This window comes from Oryzias melastigma, linkage group LG1 (genome assembly GCF_002922805.2).
Source record: "Oryzias melastigma strain HK-1 linkage group LG1, ASM292280v2, whole genome shotgun sequence".
Classification (NCBI taxonomy): Eukaryota; Metazoa; Chordata; class Actinopteri; order Beloniformes; family Adrianichthyidae; genus Oryzias; species Oryzias melastigma.
Window position 1 is genome coordinate 24,108,011 of NC_050512.1, and position 19,888 is coordinate 24,127,898.

The window sequence follows — 19,888 nt, forward strand, 5'->3', positions numbered from 1 at the left end:
ATGCTCAGGCGTGTTTCTGTGGCGTTTCATGTGGAAGCTTGTCAAACTTCTGCTTCGAAGGGGGTGGTCCATTTCCCTGAATACAGAGGACGGGGGGGGGGCAGCACATGGGCTTCATTGCCTCTAAACTGTTAATACTTTTAATAACTAAAGTTAGTGTGTTGTCAGACACCAGCGCCAAGTTTGTCACATCAAAACCACAATTCTTCGAACTTTTTTGACACTAAAACAATGTAAACATCATGGGGTTTTAACAGATCGCTTTGTGTGTACTTAGACAGTTGAAGTGTTTCATTAGCATGACTACTGTACATTAAATATGGTGAGATTTGAATTTTGTTTTAACATCTGTTACAAAAAAGAAAAGAGCTGTTTATGTTTAGCACATTTTCATTAAAAACTCAAAATCAAATTAAAGGAAAAATCATCTTTTGACACTTTGTTTCTTCTGTCTTGATTTAAAAATACTGGAAAAATAAGGTTTTTGTTTTTTAATCCCACACAACTTTGGGTCTCGAGCAACTTGAGCTGTGATGTCACCACACCCTTTTTTTCTAAATCAATAAAAATTATCCAAAAAAAAAAAAAAAAAGATTCAGATGAAAATTGTGTTTTTGGTGTTTTTTTAACATGTCCCTGTGGCATTTTTCTCATGATGGAGTACATATATTAAGAAAACTAAACATAAAATTTCATTTTTTAACATTATTTTATTACAATTGTTGTGAATCAAGAACTGACTTAAAATATTGTTTGAAAAAGAGCTTATTTGTTATTTAGAAAATATGTTCTGCTCCGCTCTGCAACCGAAAGGGGGTGGAGTTTCTCTGCACTAACCTAAATTTTTAATGAACTACTGCCGCTCTGCAGAAGCTACGTCCTAGAAAACGACATTTTTTTTTTAATTATTGTTTCGGTTAAAAAACATCGTAATCCTAATTAAAAGAGGAAGGTTTTTAAAATAGATCAAAAGATCTTCGGAGTGAGAGTTTAAGGTAAATAGGATTCTGTTGAACCCAGTTTTCCTTGTTGAAGTGAAGAAAACTTCCACGGCATTCCATGGGATTGCAGCACCTGACCGGACACACCGTCTCCTTTAAGTCTATGTACATTCATGCACAAAGTAATCCTGACATGGTGTGGAAAGTCAAGAATCTTATTGTTTTTACAAATTTATATCTTTTTTTCTGTTTATCACTCCTCCTTTTGAAGTTAAAGTACACATTTTCAGGTGGTAAATACAAAGCTGCTTTACATGATAAAGCCCAGTTAAGTTTTTTTTTTAATTCCAACATTACCAGCTGTTATAACTAGGTCAATTTCCAAAAGGATAAACTTCTCTGTGTTGTTGCACTTGTGGCACAATATTTTCACTTTTATTCACCAAAAATATCTCTGAAAATAAGCAGTTCTAGTTAGTCTAACATTGCATCCATATTTCAAAGTGATAAACCTGCACAACACCAATCAAATTACCTTAAAACAGGAATGCTATTGCTTCTAAGATATTCACTAAAAACTCATTTGTATCCACTTGTTTGCCACTTTCACTCAATGGCAAATAACTAAACATTTTCATATTAACGTCATTATGACTGGCTTCTTTTCCTTGAAGTTTTTGTTGAAACAAATGTTTTTTTTTTTCTTTTTAACAGAGGAGAAAAAAAATCACAGTAAGTACTGCAAACTAAATCAGTGCTGTCCAATGTATCTAACGTCCCAAAAATAAAACATTGAAAAAGGGAACCAGTACCATAAGCAGCACTTTTGTGAACAAAACATTGCAGCTTAAAAAAATAAAAAAACTATACTTAAGCAAATTTGTTTAGAGAATATAGAAGCCAGTCTGAAATGTGTGCTTAAATTAGGAAAAAACAACAAAAAGTACAATCTTCCCCCCTTTTTTATACAACATTCCTCTCCTACTGTCAATTTCTAAATCTGAAAAATATCCAAACTTATAGATCCATTGCTGCAGATGAATCTGAATAAAAATAAAGTTTAGCCACTCACTGTACAGCTAAAGATACAATTTTAGTAAATTTACCAGAACCACTGGAACCACCACTGTTTCTTAGAAAAAACCCAGAAGCAATATTGCAGCTGTATTTAAGTGGCTTCCATCAGAAATAGAAGATGTCCATAAAATTAGAACATTAATTGTTTTATACAGGAATAACGAAAACACATAAAATAACGTTATATAGTGGTAATAGGTGCAAATTCGGCAAATCCACAAGAGAGACGAATGTCAAAGTAGAAGAAACCATAAAAACTAAATCTGTGAGGTGAGCTCCTTCAACAAAAGTTCACTAGGAAAAACATAAAACATCCTAAATAATTCTCTTCATGCTTCTACACAAAAAAAGCAGCGGCATAAACGGTCTCCTTTTTGTCCGTGGGTCTGTCTCTTTCTCTCACCTCTTTTTTTTTAAATCCCTCAATCACTTTTTACTCTCCATTCCTCCAGCTGTATCACCTAGGGCTTCTTGCATTTGCCTTTCTTCTCGCGCTGCTGGAACTTTCTGAGTCTGCGCGCCCACGTGTCTCTCCACTGGATGACCAGGCTGCCTTTGTCCGCCACCACGCCGCTCTGGCTCGGGGAAACCTCGTCGTTCCCTAGCAGCAGGTACTTTTTCCCAGGTTTGATCTTGGGACACTTGCAGGCTACGTCTTTGGCGCGGACCCACAAAAACTGGTCTCCGCGGCGGATGCGGCTCTCGCCCTGCTTGTAGACGGAGATGATGTTGACCGTGAATTTCCACCATTCGCCCACTTTGTCTGCTTTCAAGATGTGCACTTGGACAGCTGCAACGAGAGATCGGAGAGGATAGCCGTGTAAATGTATTTGAACCTTCTTTTACCACATCTGTAGTCTTGATTAAGACTTTGGTCAGATAGTCCAAGACAATGTTTAATTAGGACATGAAATAATTTACTAAGAAACTGAAGTAATAATAGCTAGGTTTCCATCTTAACATAGTTAGGAAATTCTGTTAAATTAATAGAAATGACCAATGTTTTCCATTTAACTACGAAAAGAATGAAGCCAAAGTGGCTGAGATAAGATTGAGCAATTGATGTGGTAAAACCACAACTGACAAGGGATTATAAATAAAAATAAAATTCAAACTGAAGTGTTTTTGTCTTTAATTTTGAAAATCAAACCAAATAAATGAAAATTTTACTTAAAGTAAACTTTACTTTTCTCGGTCCAGTAAACACACTTTTAGCCAGTTTTTAAACTAGCTGAAAGTGTGACTCTTTAGTTTCTCTCAGGAGTTGGAGTCTATATCCAGCCAAACAAAGATTTTTTAACCAGTTTTTATACATTTGTAATATACATAATACATTTCACTTGCAGCTATCCATTAAACTGGAGTATTATCTAAAAAAATGTTAATATCTCTTCAATCACTTACTTCCGCGAGTGCGTTAAGTAAAACACTGAAACGTTAGAGTGAGTCAATTTATGAAAGAAAGGTCTCCTGCCTGTTAGAAAGGTGACATGACTGCCTCCCCCAGTCATGAAAGTGAAAATGAAAAACTGTTAGACTTTCAGGGATTATTGTAGCTGGCTAAAGTTTGAAGGTGCTTGAATTGCAAGTCACTTGGTTTGCTGATAGTACTGACTCCCAGAAGGTCACTACTCCAAGAACTCAGTGTTTTTTTCAGTGAAATCAAAGTTAAAAGGAACAGTATAAGCTATCAATGCTTACATTTTGCAATGAATACTACTCTAAGTAATCAGAACTTCAAGACTCTTTAAAATTTTAGAAAATGCTATAAATGTTATATAAAATTGTTTATAAATGACCATTAAGTTACAACTCACTTTTCATGTTTTCACTTTGTTTCAGCAATCTTTAATTTAGTTCTCATTTTTACAGTCAGTGGAAACAACTTGATAGTGTCCTGTTAAACGTTTGTATATGTTGCATGAGCCGCATAAACTAATGCAAAGAGGGTAGCAGAAGCTAGCAAACAAAGTTAGCTAGTCGCTAGCAGCCATCTGGTTGGTATAGGAAGCTAAACATTTTTGCTGGTAGGTGGAATTTTAGATGGATATATTGGACAATTATATTTTTCCTAAATTGATATAACATTTTTTGGCTAATAAAAAAAAAAAAGATTTTTTAAATTATATTAATTTGCTAAGAAATGTGTTTAAAAATAAATGTGTTCTTATTACCTTTTGATATAAATCGTAGCTGTAATTTTCTGCAGATTCTTAGTTGGTTGCAGGAAACAGGACTGTAAAGATGAGTAGGTTTTTCCAAAGATGTGTACGCCCACTTTTTGTAAATCCAAAGTCTTTGCTTTTTATATGAAGTTTCAATGATAAATCAAGTCTTAAACTGTAAGTTTAACTCATTAATACCGCTTGTGTGGACACAAAAACAGGAAATAGTTGTTTCTGCAGTTGTAAGGGACATTGTGACTAAGGCCTATAAGACTCTTCATACACTGTAGCTTCTGATCCTGCATCTCAACAATTGGTGAGGCTAAAAACGGGACAATTTCTTACAAACCAATTAGGCCAATACATTTTTAAACAGTGTTGATACAAATCATGGCAATTGTTGTAACTATAAATAATAAGGTTGTACAGTGAATGAGTATTTTCCTAAAAAAAATCAGCTTGTGGTCTAAATTGTGCTTTTTTCAAGCCAGCCCTACAGTCTGGCACACACTGCTCCCAGTGCACTCTCTCCATTACTGACACAGCAGTGATTTGTAATGTGATTAGAAGACAGGAGAGGGCTATTAGACACGTCAGCTAGATAGTCACTCTGTGAAATCACATGAGCAATGGACTGATGTAGTTCTCTGAGGGCGGACAGCCATCTCTCAGGGATCATATCCCAGCATGCATCAATATGAATTGCATTGACCAGATAGTCTTAGGATCCATTAAAGGTATATGCACTTAAGAGGCGGGCTTTTGCTGTTTCAGGGACACAGGTTTAACCTTCAGCACTGAGCTGATGGAGCCAAACATCTTTCTAGTATTAGGAAGCAAACCTTAGCTCATCGCTTTGGAATTTCATTTTTTTATGAACAGAAATACAAAGCTGCTTTCCAAAAGAGCACTTTTTAGGTTTATATGAGACTTTTTGTAAAATATCATATTAAAACACAAAAAGGCACTTTAAAGATCAGGCCCACTTAAATTCCAACAAGTTTTCATTGCTTAGTACCAATCTTTGAATGGAAACACAGATGTAGATTTTTGTTTCCAGAGTAGTTCATCTGTGCTCTCTATAATGTAGACCTGCTCAAACCCTACATCCGGCTTTTGGGCATGTTCAGATGTTTTCAGCCAATCAGAGCCCTCTATCAGGATCTAACATGGGACAGTAGATGTGGCCGGTGTGGGTCAGGCAGTCCTGGAATGTAGACTTATCTGGTTTTACTTTAATCCAGTCACAAAATGTGACACAGAGACATGTTTTGATACTGATGTCTTGAAGTGGCTCCTTTGGATTATTTCCACCCTTTAAAACACGTGTCAAAGTCGCGGCCCAGGGGCCGGATCAGGCCCGCAGGGTAAATATATCAGCCCCCCTGGCCATATTCATATTTGTATATTTCTGACAGGGTATATTTTATGGAGAGAAAATTATTTGGGATATTTATTAGTTACAGTTTTTATATAAAATAACATACAAGTAAAAAAAAAAATAGGGTTCTTTCTTTTAACATTTACCTTATTTCTAACTTGAAGAGGGCAAAAATATTGACAATTACTCAAGGTTTAAGTTGATTTAATCTGAGTAATTTCCTGTCTGTTTTTATTCATATTTATGTTAAAAAAGTTATGTTTTAAAAGTTTTAACAATTTTATGTGTTCAATAAATGGATCCCCATTAGCTAATAGAGATGCCAGCAGCTATTCTTCCTGGGGTCCCACTTCCTTAAAGCCACAAATGCAATACAAACAGATATATGTGTACATGCATGGACTCTCCACAACAAAATAATACGACAATAATACAATAACAATCAAAACAAATCACAAACAGACAAAAACACAAAATACTCCACAATCACCCTGATTCAGTCCAAGATGACATCGGCGTACAACAACACTTTTAAACCCAGCAAAACATCCAGTTCCAGTCCAATACTGCTCAGTCATCCTTCTTGTGTGAAGATAAAGTCTTACTCTTTTAGAAAAAAAAATATTGTATACATTTGTGTAATTAAATATTGTGGTAATGAATTCCTAGCCTCAGTTACTTGTTCAATGAGGCTCATATTCACTGACAGATTCTTTCATATTAACGCATATACAGAGGTCCCTTGCTATCGGAGTTCACCTGCAATCTTGCAGGCTTTTTTATTTTTTTTATTTTTTTTACACCACACTGTGTTCTGCTCTGATTGGCTATAGACCACTGTCAATCAAATTCCTCTTGAAAGTTTCTGTACAGATTGCGTTCAGGTTGTCAAACTAGCATAAATCTTTGATCATGACAGATCTTTGCTTTTATTCTCTTATAATAGACTTATTTTTCTATGGGTTGAACTTTGAGAATTTCAACATAAGAGAAAAGTGTGAAAATGTCGATGTCTGCTTGAAAAAAGTGTATAAATTGTGTAGTAATGGATTTTATAGCCTTAACGCATCAAAATAATTGGATAACACAAAATAACAACTTATCGCGGTTTATTTTTAGAACGTGACTCCTGCTATAAAGGAGGGACCACTGTAATAACACTTTCAAAGGGTCTGGAATATTCTTAAGCAGTATTTTAAAATCAAATGCACTCCTTCCTACACCCTGCGCTTGTCTGTTCTCCTTCATTTTACTCACCACAAGAGTTAATGACCGTTCTTTTTGCTTTAATTTTCTTTACTGTATGTTAAATCTTTTTCTGCCTTCCAGTAATAGCAGAAATGTCCACTAAATAGTTTGCTTTATTGAAAGACCTTCATTAGTCTCCTCATCTCACCCTCTGGTACCAGCACACATGGTGAATACTCAACAGCTTTAGATTTTTTTTATTAGAATATTCATTTTACTGCCAAGGGATCTTTTCTTCAGACTGGTAAAGCGTTTTTTCCTATTTGTTTTTGAATCAAATTGACTTTATTTTGAGACCTCTTAGTACTGTCAGACCACAGGAGTATAGCTTTTCATCAGCTAAAGCCTTTGCAGAGCACTGGCTTTTCTCACGCCACCAACAGCAAACTCGCCATGGGTGGAAGAGGAGGTGTCCATAAGCTGACCCTGACTCCAAATCCCTGGAGAACAAAGGAAAGGCCTGTCCATCAAGCCGCTGAAGTATGCCGCAGGACGCCGCCGATCAGGGAGAGGGACAGAAGGACGGGCAGAGGGGAGAGGTCACGCGTCTTATCCACACCTATAATGGCGCGGCAGACGGATGGTCGCAGGAATGCAGCAACAAACTCTGTGGTCGAGGGGGGAAGTGGGCCGGCTTAATAAGGATCTGTTGGTGTTATGGTTTCTGCTGAGGTCCTAAAAGCTCGGGGATAACCCTTCACACACTTTTTAGGTCACTCAAGCTTTACTTCTGTTCGTTTGTTTGATCCTTTGTTTTCTCACTGAGCTGGAGAGTAAACAACAACAGCTCCCCCTACTATATACAAGAAAAGAGTTATCTAAAGGGTTTGTGTGTGCGTTGACTCACCATAATCTTTCTTGCAGTACTTCTTCATGTTGATTTTCAGTTTTCCTTTTGATGCCTTGCAGTAAGATTCACAATCTGCAAGAAAAAACAAAGCAAAACAAGAATATCAAGTTAGATGGATGCGTAGCAAGAAAATGATCATTTACGTTTTTGTTTAGACTTTTTGTATTGAACACCATTGACCCTTTAACACCTGAGATGTCGCTGGTGACGCCTTTGACATAAAATGTCAAGTGATTTCGCAACCAACATAATTCCAGTGGATTCAAAAGTGGAGAAAAGCGGCGCAACGCCGCTTTTCTCCACTTTTGAATCCACTGGAATTATGTTGGTCGTCTAGACTGAAGAATTACTACAAGAAGTCAAAGAGCATCAACACTAAAGGGTTAAAGAAAAACTCATAAAATTAACTCTTGGAATAAAAAAAGAAAGTGGATATTTATATAGCAGATTAAAGAGATTAGTCAAATTAATTCAACTATTCTATCATATTTATGGCAACAAAACTAACGAGCACATAAAAGATATAAATATTTTGATAAATGCATACATAAAAATCTATATTAAAGCAACAATTATTTTATTAATGTTATATTCTAAATTAGGACACTCTTGATTAATGTTGAAAAACCCTTAGTATGTTGTTATTCATAATTGAAAAAATCAGTATTTTTTAAATGTTATATGTAGAATAAAATTTTAATGTTTATCTCCTATATTTTTAAGAGTAAGTAAAAACAATAGATTACATTAAAAAGGACAAGAAAAAAGCTAAATTAACTTATGTACAAGTATAGAAAAAAAGGAAATCTTTTCTGTTTTTTTTTTTTCTTTTTTATAATATTTTTTGGGGATCAAATTAGGCTTCCTTTTCCCAAATCTGGTCCAAATTAACCCTAGAGCACGATATCGCTGAGTGGTTTTCACTCGTGCAAAAGTATTTACATGATTTTCAAAATGTTGCATTTTTTGAGTGTCATTGGTCCCTGGATAAAGTATTACATCACCCAGGAATGGGTGAACCAAAGACAAAGTCTACAATATCATTTTTATAATTATTATTAATTTTAGGAATTTTTTTGTTCTCAAATTCCTAATTTTTCAGTAATTTTTGAGCATGTTTTTTGGATCTTCCTATATTTTTATTTTCAATTTTTTTACGTAAACAGTTGAAAATAAAACTACTCTAATTTGTCATGTGTTTTCATATTTTGATCTATTTTTAATGTCAAATACCTTTTATTGGGTATATTATATCAGGTAAAAATTACCTGGCAAAAGTGATGGTATAACTTTTTATAGCGGAAATGTTCTAAGGTTAAAACAAAATGGCGCTGAGCTGCAGGAACGTTAGCATCCTCGCTGTAAGCGACGCCCCCTGTAGTTCTAGAAAAGGCCACAAATCATCGCAGCCGTCCATCCTCCCATTCACTGGTTGTCAGACTGTGGGAATGAGTTAGACCCATGCAGACCACCCGATCTTTAAACCCACCCCCCCATCTTGGTTTAAACCTCACCTCACTTGTCACCTCAGCACCCCGACCTCACAGAAAAAAGAAAAAAAAATGCGGGATCACCTCAAGGGCCTTGTGGAGGAGCATGTCGGGCTTTCACAGTTACGTGGACGGGGGTGGCAGCTATTTGAGGGATTGGAAGTTGGGGGGTCAGTGCCACACAAAGGGAGGTCAGGAAGGGAAAACTGGCCATCCATGAAGCATTAGGCACAGCACCCTTATGGGGGGGGGTGGCATCCATTCTGGTACTTACTGATTATTTTCATCTAGAGTTCGATGTTAAAAAAAAAAAAAGTTTTAAAGTGAAAGTAATCTTTAAGAATAAGAAAAGAAGCAGCAGATTTGGTCAAATTCTCTGTAAGAAAAACCTCAGATCTTCACTCGCCTTTTACTCTCCATTTCAGGACGGTTGCCTGGGGGACACCATGACAGGAAAAAATGCACCAGAAGAAGAGGAGGGGAGAGACCAAATATTCACAGAAGAAAATATGAACCCCTGCAACTCTTCATTGGGGCTGAAGAGGTAAGTGGAGGGAAAAATTAACCAAAAAAAAGCAAATAAACAGGAGAGTCTATATGAGCTGGACCTGATTACCATGTAAATAATGAAACTGGGGGGGCTGTGGAAAGGAAGCTTTGTTTTCTCGTAGCCCCCCTGATGCCATCACGATACTTCCCTTTAATAGCCTTTCGTTCCCCATTAGTGTACCCCCGAGACTGAGCTCGGGGCCCCGCTGAGAGCACCCCGAGATCCCTTTTTAGGTCCAGGCCGTCCCCTACAGTGAGGACAAACGTCTCCTTTGTGCCTGCGCTGCGAGCGGCAGTGCTGGAAGCGCTCTTGTACTACTGAGCTAAAATGTGCTTTGCATGTTCTGAGTAGATGTAGTTACCACAGCGCTTTGTTTGCAGCCTTTCAGGGCTCAGAAGTTTGTAACCGAGAGGTGGACCTTTGCCCCCCGGTATCAAAGTACCACACGGCCCATTAAACTAATCGTCTTCACTGGAGCTGCTTTGAGGCGAAACATAGAAAGGCCGGAGCTTTACAGTGTGCAGCAACTTCAGCACCGACGGGTCCAAGGCCTTCTTCGATATCAGACAAGGCTTCATCAGTCGGGACAAAAGACACGGTCTCAGGAATGACGTTAGGAAATATAAAATATCTGAAACTTTAACTTTTCTGTCCATTCTTTATCAGCGATGTTGTTTTTTTTTACAGTTTTGAACACAATATTTTTAAGCACTCCACTCTAAATGTAGATTTATTATTATTTTTTCTTAATTTGTTATTTTTTAATTGACTCTTAGAGGACCTGGAATCCACCACAACCCTTCCATACCAAATAATCCAACACTTAAACTGCACAAATTCCTGTCATTTAAATATTAATGATACATTTTTTTGAATAAAATCAGACAGCATATACAAGGCATTTGAAAAACATTTTATAAGACTATACAGACATGATTTGAAGCTGTCAGCCCTCAGGGACCCCCTATTGGGCCCCGAGGATTTGCCAGCTTACCTGAAGAAAAGTAGACCAGCTCAGTGGTCCAGTGGAGTATTTAAGGAGGAATACCTCCTTTGTCATGTTCAGAGCTAAAGGATGTTCCTTTTTTCAATTGTATTTAAATTTGCTGTTAGGCAGGCACGTCCAAAGTCTGTTCAAATGTTCACATTTCTGTCATAAAATCAATAATATGTGGCCTCCTGCACTTTCTAAGAACTACAATTTCTTAATTATATTTGGCTAAAATACCTTATAAGACATTGTAAATGTGTGGTAAAAACCTGCAGCTACTTTTACCTTCAGATCCTTTAGGCCCAAATGAAAATCTATTTAAACAATTTAAAATTAACAGTTTACAGTGAGCATTTGATAATTATAATTTGTAATATTTTATATAAACCCATATCTAATGTTGACAAACAGACAGACTTTATTTTATTTATTATATATTTATTTTATATCCTCAAAAAGGAAATTTACAGTAATTTTGGTAAAAGTGTATTCAAATGTATCTCTGGTTTACGCGAAGAAATGAATTATTCCATTGCAAAGAAAAAAAAAAGTTAATTTGCATGTTATGTTATTGTAAGGTCGATTGGTTGGGTCTCATATTTTCACCGCACCAACTGTATCATTAAAAACAGAGCTGTTGTAATTCTTCAAACTAAGAAAAAGAAGATTTACAAGTTTTCCAACACTTTTTAAACACTTTGGATTTTAAGAGAAAATGCAAGTTTTCCAGAAAATTACTCTGATATAAATAAGTGATGTTTACTAAAGATCAGGAGGCTGAAACCTTTAATATTAAACATCATTTGGTGCAGTTTCTTACAGACAAAATCCAGCGAGAGCTGGCAAATCCGACTTCACTGTGTAGAAAAATGCACTTTAATTATGTTTTTGTGGCCATCAAGCCATTCTTTTATAAAAAAAATAAAAAAAAACAATAATTAAATTATAAAGCTTATTTTTGTCTATAAATGACAACTTTCATTGCCTTTACTTTTGACAGCAGCACATATCTTTCAAAATAAAGTACAGTGTGAGATAAAATCCTCCTGCTGCAGCAGATTTATTGAATTAGAAACGTATTAACTACTCATAATGACTTTGGTACACCTTCATCCTTTTTTCTATTTACTGTTAAAAATTAAAATGTCTATATTAATGTAGAATCATTTTTTTAATCCATACATATAAAAAAACAAATATACTTTGAGAACTTTGCCTATGAACAACACCTAGACACTGTTATAGATTAGAATGTGTTAACTAACTTAATATTCATTCATTTTTTGGGCATTTTTCAGCTTTAAGAATTTTTAAGAGTTAAATGGAGTGATAAAAGAGCTGCATGAAGCTCCGGAGCCTCAGCTTGCAGACCCTTGAAAAGACAAGTAAAAAAAAAACTTTCCACGCAGCCTGCAAACGCAAACATATTTGTTTCTAGCAGACGATTCTTGAAAAGACCCAGAAACACAAACACTGACTGTGCTTACAAGGCAAAATGTTTGAACACAGCCAGAGGAGCAGCAGTGAAACAAGGAGGTGTGAAAGATGGCCCCAGGAGGAGGGCTCTTGCTTTCAACTAGACTGATTGAGAAACAAATTGCAGCAAATAAAGCATGTAATTAGATCAGAGCGCCCAGTGTGCTGCCCTGCACGGTTCTCCTCTGCTCCTCACTGGACTGCTCACATTAGAGCTGTGAGTTTGGACTCCGTCCAGCCGGGGCAGAAAGAAAGGAGCTAAGCGCCCCTCCTGCCTCCATGCAGTTACTGAGTAAAACCTGTCTCAGGCTGCTTCTTTTTGACCTGATTTTACATTTTTACTTTGGAGAGCTGTGTATCTTTGAGATCACTTAATGCAACCCAGTCCAAATAAAAAAAAAACAAAGTGTTTGTCATTCTGTGTCTGCATTTCTTTCAGTATTTTTTTCATTTTCTCAAACTTTTGCAAACTTAATATCCTTCTAAGATCACATGCCAAAGAGCAGTGCAGAAAAAAACTGTGCGAGGCAAGACTCATGTTCAAAAAATCCAAGGAGGGGTCGGCCGCAGATTCTGATCACTTCCAGCCTCAGACGTGTCACGCACACATACACAGCGCCGTCGTCACTCCCGGCTCTCCGACTCCTCATCATCATCATCATCATCCAGCAGCCGCTGCAGGTCGCAAGCGCCTAATCTCCTGCACATTTCGTTGCCATGTGGACGTCTCTGTCGTGACCCGTGGGCGTGGCGACTCACACCATCCATGACCTGCCAGCACAATGTGTGTTTTGTCTGGGCCACACCATCGGCGCTATTCTCCATGCATTCCAGCCCTCCGTGTGGTCGACGAGGGAGGGAGACAAATTAATATCCACTCCTTTTACACCCCCCATTCTCTGCTCCCTCCTTAGAGGCACCTGCCTCACAGCTGCCACTCTCTGAGTCCATCACGTTTATGTCCTCTTCCTTTCTGTTCCATTCTTTCACATCACTTCTTTTTACCTAAAGCTTTTGGCTTTTCTTTTGACAATTCATTACCACGATGGATTATTTTCTTTGCGAATAAAGCTAAAATGAATGTGAACAAAGGTTAATAACAGTATTTAGCGTTTAATTTTTGACCAAAATAAAGGTTCAAGCCCACACTTACACACATCTGGTTGCAATCACAGACTAGGTGATATCATAGCTGCTGGAGTTGCAAGTTGAGAGCAAGTGTTTATGTATCTAAAAAAAGATCCGTGGACTTCATTTGTATCATCAAGGCGCAGAGGCTGAGAGTATTTGTCCTTATATAAATAATAATTAAAAAAAAAAGATTTTATAAAGGATTTAAGAGTTTGGGATGAGCTAGACGCCACCAAGGAGGTGACTGGAAGAGAGATTCAGACATAGAAATGACATCACCTTTTAAAAATTGTGTAGTTTTCCGATTAACTCCATCCACAAGATATAAGCCGTGAAAAAATTCCTCTACGCTCCAGAAGTAGACGGAGCCCTGACGAGGGGTGGGGGGCTGCGAAAGAAAACCCCACATATTCCAGCGCCTCACCACCCACAGTGTTATTCGAAAACAAAGCGTGAAACAGAGGGAGACGAAGGAGGTGGAAAAGAGTGAAAAGAGACTTGAAAAGAAAAGAGCAGAAGGAGGTGGAGGAGGGTCCCGACTGCGCTGAGGCTGTGCAGGGACCACGCGGGGCCAACAACAGCTGCAGGAGCCTTCACGCACGCTTGGGCCTCCTGCGACTTCACGGGGGAGACAGGAGAAACACAGTTGGAGCCAGATGACTCAACTTTTTCCACCATGAGAAAAAAAATTACCAGACTTAAGCCAGGGAATTTCTACAGATTAAAACTAATCTTTGCTCATAAAACTTTTTTCTTGGAGTAAGCATGGGAGAAAATTTTTGTTAATTAATTCAATACAAAACAGACTTACACTAAAATCTAAAAAAAAAAGAATTATAATTTCTTCTTAATAATATTCTTCATGTCAACTACTAGCTGCTTTGTTTTTGTCCCACTCCGATCATCTTCTGATCTATTTTAAAAGCGTTCCCAGTGGTCTTTCATTTATAATAAAGCCATTTTTAGCCAAAATCAAAACGCCTATGTCGTTTTCTAAGACATAGTTTCTGCAGAGCGGCAGAAGTTTATTAGAAATTCACCTCTAAATTGTGTGGGTAGAACTGTTTGGTCGAATCCAAATTCTTCCCCTACCCCTGCATTTAGCAAATTTGGACGTCACCCCTACTCGATGACATCATCAATAGTCGCCGGTCAGTGAGCCACTGAGCGGTTCGGTATACTAATGAGTGGTACGATCAGGTCCAGTTAATTCTGGTGAGCATTTTCACTCAGTTAAGCCTTGCTCCCACTGTTTATTTTCACGGTGCATGTGTAATGTAGACCACTAACATGTTATTAGATCATTGTAGTACGACAACTAAAAGCAACAACAATGGAGGTCATCCAGTGGCTCGTCTTTTTCATGCTTTACTTTTGCAAAATCTTGTATAACAGGAATTGAATGTTGTTTGAAAGAAGATTCCAGGCGGCTAAGAAGAATTTCTCTGTAAAGAGGAAGACAGAATCGCTAGCTTAGCGTGATACTGGCACTTTCTAACCTGGCGATAGTGGCCCCGCCCCAGCCGTCCCGTAACATTTTTCCATGGACCTACAATGGAAGGGGGCTCTCAAGAGGTACAGTTCCGTACTGTTTAATGGGTCCATTTAAAAATAGAGACCCTCAAAATACCAGACCGAACCACTCAGTGGAAACATGGCTAAAATGTCAAGACTCACATTTAATTGTAAACCTACGTACGTCAGAGCACCAGGAAAAAAAATGCTTCCTCTCTGACGCGGAACACCCTCGTAGCAGAGGGCTCTGCATCCCTCCGCCGCAATGGTTAGCCCTTAAAAACTATTTTGGACAAACCTGCCCCAACAAACGGACGGGTAGGGAGAAACTGTAGGGATAGGGGAATAAATTTGGGTTTAGCATTGAGTAAGCCTGCCCCAACTTCCTGTCATCCATCTGTTTACTTGCTCTCCTGCTCGCTTACAGCCCCTCGCACCAACAACCTAACATTACCGGTTAATGGACAATGTCGAGCAAAAGTGGAGCTATTGAGACGTAAAGCTTTGAGCCACATACCAGGAAAACGAAGACATACATAGATCTAAACATCTATAGTGGATGTATCGGAATGGAGCGGAGCTGGGAGTTTGTAGCTTGTCGTTATATCTTCCACGTCACATCTACGAGCTTTTTCAAACTGATTTTTTTTTTTATCTTCTCCCGACTTACAATGATGTGACTAAAGAAATACTCAAATGCAATGTTAACCTTCTGTATGTCCTCCATAATTAACAAAAATGCCACAAGAACATGTTAAAATAAACCAATAAAAACAACATTTCAGTCTGAGTGGAACTTTAAAAAAAAGTTTGTCTCTATCGATCATCTATCTATCCATCTATCTATCTATCCATCTATCCATCTATCCATCTATCTATCTATCTATCTATCTATCTATCTATCTATCTATCTATCTATCTATCTATCTATCTATCTATCTATCTATCTATCTAAATTCCAACAGCATCAGTCCTCTGCTGCATTAGAGAAGGATGACTGGAAAAGACGGTTTGAAGAGATGAATCATGACGGCATGAAACAAACCTCCCGCCTGCAGTTCCGGCGTGATACCAACACCCCGCTGTGCCGCAGTTAGGCTAATTAATCGTGAAAGTGTGAGGGATTAAAAGAGGCCCATCCCAGAGCTGCTGCTAATGGATTTAATATTCATGAAACCCTAATAAGGAGCGCAGAGACAAGTGGGATCCAATTTATCCTGTAGTCTCTTTTCAACTCCAGTGGAAAAATACTGGAGCGGAAATGAAGTGGTGTAGAAAAAATCCCATGTCCATTTATTAAAAATTTCCACAGCATCCGTCATTTTTTTTTCCTCAAAACCACAGATGAACTTACTGTATTTAGGTCTGAAGAGGTTTAGGAGATGAGATCTGAAGCTGTACTCACCCGAAGGTTCCTCTGTGCTGCTCGCTGGAGTGGTTGGAGGGGAAACTGGAATCTCTACTCCAAGAGAAACACGACAAAACAACACATTATTTAACTTTTTTAAGAGCAATAAAATGCAGTCAATAATAAAACTGATTTCATTTTTATGTTAGTTACTTTTAATCAGGCATGGTTTAATGTTCAGTCGCACATTTTGAAATAATTTGACAAAATTATGGAATTTGTTGCCCACTTATGTATGGAGCTTCCAAAGTGCGGTTATTTTTAATTATTTGCACTAATTATCTGCTGCAAGACTGACTGAAAAGACATTGTTATCCCCAAAAGTACTGCTTATTTACAAATATTTCAGGATTTGAGTTAACAATCTTGTTTTTTGTCGTTAATTAAATATATTGTAACCTGACAGATCTCCCAAATTTCAACTAATGGTCTTTTAACTAAATGTACGGCCTCATTTTATGATTGGGATCCATGCATATTTTCTTTTCATTCATTTAAATACTTCTACAAATTGTTTTCTTTTTGTGTTTACTTTTATTTCTGTGAAAAAAACTTTTAAAATATTTTACATAAACTTTTTGGTATTTTATTTTATTATACAAATAGAATAAAAATCACCACTTAAATCACATGACTTAACTGGGCCCAGACTATTGTTTTATGAAAAGTCAAGTATTTTAAATTGTAAAATATTCTGACACAGCATGAATTTACATTGTGCTTGTTTTTCTCAGGCTTATGCTTAAAGCCACAAGGCCTCCTCCTCTGATGATTCATTTTCTTATCAAAGTTCAGCTGTTTTCCTTTATTCTACTTCACTGCTGAGTAGCAAATATTACATTGTGTTGAATAAACAGACAGGTTATGATTTTGAAACCTTCCTTTTTGCTAAACCCTGCTAACCTGCAGGTTGTCCGTCATGTTCTTGATGCTCTTGGCTTAAATGCATTTTAAGACACCCTAAGGGTCATTCTTTTCTGACCTTTCTATGTGGAAAAATCATCTTTTTTTCCCATAGTTCATCTGTTTTGGTGACAGAAGCTTAACATCCAAAGACTTGATTCTGCCACCCCTCCCTCCATCTCTGAGACCATGCATGGACATGAGGGTTCTTTTATCACCAAAGGAGCAGGGTGGCAACAGAAGATGCAATATGCCTGTTTTTTTCTGTTTTCTGAGGCTCATGGAACAGAAAAAACATAACAGCCAGAACTTGTACCATATGTACGCATGCACAGACAGAGAACACAGTGAGGGAAAAGGTGTGCAACAGTGATGGATTTGTGTAGGAGGGGAGGAAAAAAAAATAAAGAATCAAGTCTTTTGATTGGGTACGATCAGATTTTCCCAGCTAGGATGAAGGAAACAAGTTTCACCACTGGTGTATGAGAATCTGATGAAGGATTTTCTTTATTTTTATTGACCATTTAATGACAGAAAACAATCGCTGGGAAAATAGCGACGCCGGAAGCCCAAAGGTGCTGATGCTGTTGTTGATCAGCCGCCAGGACTTCACAGAAATATAAGAGCCTGGATCTCATTATTGCCTCGTGTAGATTTATGGCTGACATCACTGGAAAGTGTGCACAAACTCAAATATAATATAACTGCAATAAAGAAACTCGACAATCTGTGAGACCCTGAAAGAAGGATGTGAATGATTAGAAGCAATCGTATTTTATGTGGCGGTGCACTTTTTACACCTCAGCGCTGAGTCCCAGAAATCTCTAAATAATTTTTGTGTTGACCACAGAATTTAATAATGTGCAGATTTATTTCTAATCAGGAAAAAATATCCTTAGAGTAATGTGAAATGATGAGAGCTTTGCCTAAAATGTGTTGCTTTTGAAAATTGAGCCGAGTTTTCTACTTTACCAGTAACATGTTTTTTTTTTTTGGACTGCTAAAAGATTGTGTTAGTAGATCTGTATTATAATTTTATAAAAGGGCTGATGTTATTTACATGTATTTACATGCAATCAGTTGAAAAACTGATTGAAATTCATGTTGATCCACCCTTACCCTAAAAGAGAACCCTAAAAGCAAATCAAAAGAAGCTAAATTTGGTTTAAAGGCCTGATTGCATGCTGGGAACTTTAGATTTCATTCACAGTAAGTGTTTGGATCATAGAAAAGGTGTTCTCATGTGCATGAATGCATGATAAACAGGGCTGGTTTCACGTACTTATGCAGGGGGCAATGGGCGAGCGGCTCTGCTGGTAGCCTTTAGCACAGCGGTTGCACGTGATACCAGTGACGCCGTCTTTACAGGGACATTGTCCTGTGGTTTGGTTACAGGTTTTGCCAGCAGCACCCACGGGATGGCAATCGCATGCTGCGAGGAAACAGAGGAAGAAAGAGAGGCACAGTGAGTGGTCTCCCACACACACACATACAGGGGGGAGATAAAAACACTATCTAAAGAGAGTGCAGGTGGTAGCGGTGTGGTAACAATAACAGGGTGGTGAGAGGCAGGTGGAGGCGTGCACAGAGGGACAAGACTCACTCAGGTACAAAAACGCTTCCCTCAAAAGGCCACACTTCCTGCAGGTCGGTTTTTTTTTGTTCCCTTTTCCTGCTTCAGTGCCAAGGTTGAAGCACAAATGAGATTGTCATGTATGCTAATATTTGAGCTGCCTGCAGCTGGCATGTGTAAAGTCAAGAGAATGGCTTTTGCATGTTTACCAAACGATGAAATAATGGAGGATAATCCTGATAGCCTGTTTCTGATTAATGTCGGGGCTTTGAACGTGCGCCCAAAACGTCTTTCACACTTCCTCCCAAACTGGGAGGTCTATCAAACACACATGCTGCAGGAATGTAATCATTTTTCAATTGCTCACCCCAAATCCAAACGCTTAATTTATTTCACAGCCAAACCTGTCGGGTTAGAAATCACTGTTAAAAAAAAATGGCTGTCTGAGAGTCCCTTCTCCCCAAATATTTTGGAACATAAATAACTTCCAGCCTCAATGTGATCCAGACCAGAACAGATCTGTGAATCAATCACAATTTGCACCTACAAAGCCAAACGTGTGTGTCTGCATACTCTTACGGCTCCAATTCTCTGAGTTTCACCTTTTTGTTGAGGTTTTTTTTTTTTTTTTTGGAAAATCTGACTCCATTTTAATGATTACGTGAACTCTGAGATTTTCCTCTGCATCGTGTCACCTGTCACTCCCAAAGTCGTCAAACGTTCAGCTCATGTACTTTGAGGTTTGTGGGGAGTTTTAGTGGTTTGGATTTATTTTTAAAGCAGAGAGCTCAGCCTGCAAACCAAAGAACCATTAAGTACAATTCGTTCCCATGGCGACAAAACCAAATTTAAAAAGACATAAAAAGAAACCAGCGCACACATTTTTAGCCTTTATTTTCTGTAGGTCCATTGAAAAAAATCCCAGTGTTATGCTCGACAAGTAAATGTGTTGCTTTCTATTTTTACGTAAAAAGCAGCTTTACGTTCACACCAGCATCTGCAACAGGAGTTTGAGCTTCCAATGTAAATTCTATATAAATGAGCCTAAAAGTGTGTTTAAAGTTAAACCAGGTCAAACTTTGACCAATCAGGGACTCGGTTTGGTAGTGACTTATGGATGGTGTTCCTTTTAATTCAAGGAAGTGCCAACTGTCTGAAAATTGATCCTGGAAGATAAATCAATAATTCC

At 37.8% G+C, this 19,888-nt stretch overlaps 2 protein-coding genes across 5 annotated transcripts in view; one reads left to right on the forward strand and one right to left on the reverse strand.

Moving 5' to 3' along the window:
• The window catches only part of stx8 (syntaxin 8), a 44,351-nt gene extending 34,746 nt beyond the window's left edge, over positions 1-9,605 (forward strand). For both annotated transcript variants that reach the window (XR_004948418.1, XR_004948420.1), the window contains one exon: positions 9,578-9,605. The gene's annotated coding sequence lies outside the window, so the exon portion shown is untranslated. The remainder of the gene's footprint in view (positions 1-9,577) is intronic.
• ntn1a (netrin 1a) overlaps positions 504-19,888 on the reverse strand; it is a 67,773-nt gene continuing 48,388 nt past the window's right edge. For 2 of the 3 annotated variants that reach the window (XM_024289708.2, XM_024289707.2), the window contains exons 4-7: positions 18,409-18,558; positions 16,221-16,274; positions 7,660-7,734; positions 504-2,808 (exon numbers count right to left, since the gene is read on the reverse strand). In XM_024289708.2, the coding sequence (XP_024145476.1) occupies positions 2,480-2,808; positions 7,660-7,734; positions 16,221-16,274; positions 18,409-18,558 (608 nt within the window). In that variant the 3' untranslated portion in view covers positions 504-2,479. The remainder of the gene's footprint in view (positions 2,809-7,659; positions 7,735-16,220; positions 16,275-18,408; positions 18,559-19,888) is intronic. The other variant, XM_024289709.2, reaches the window with a different exon arrangement.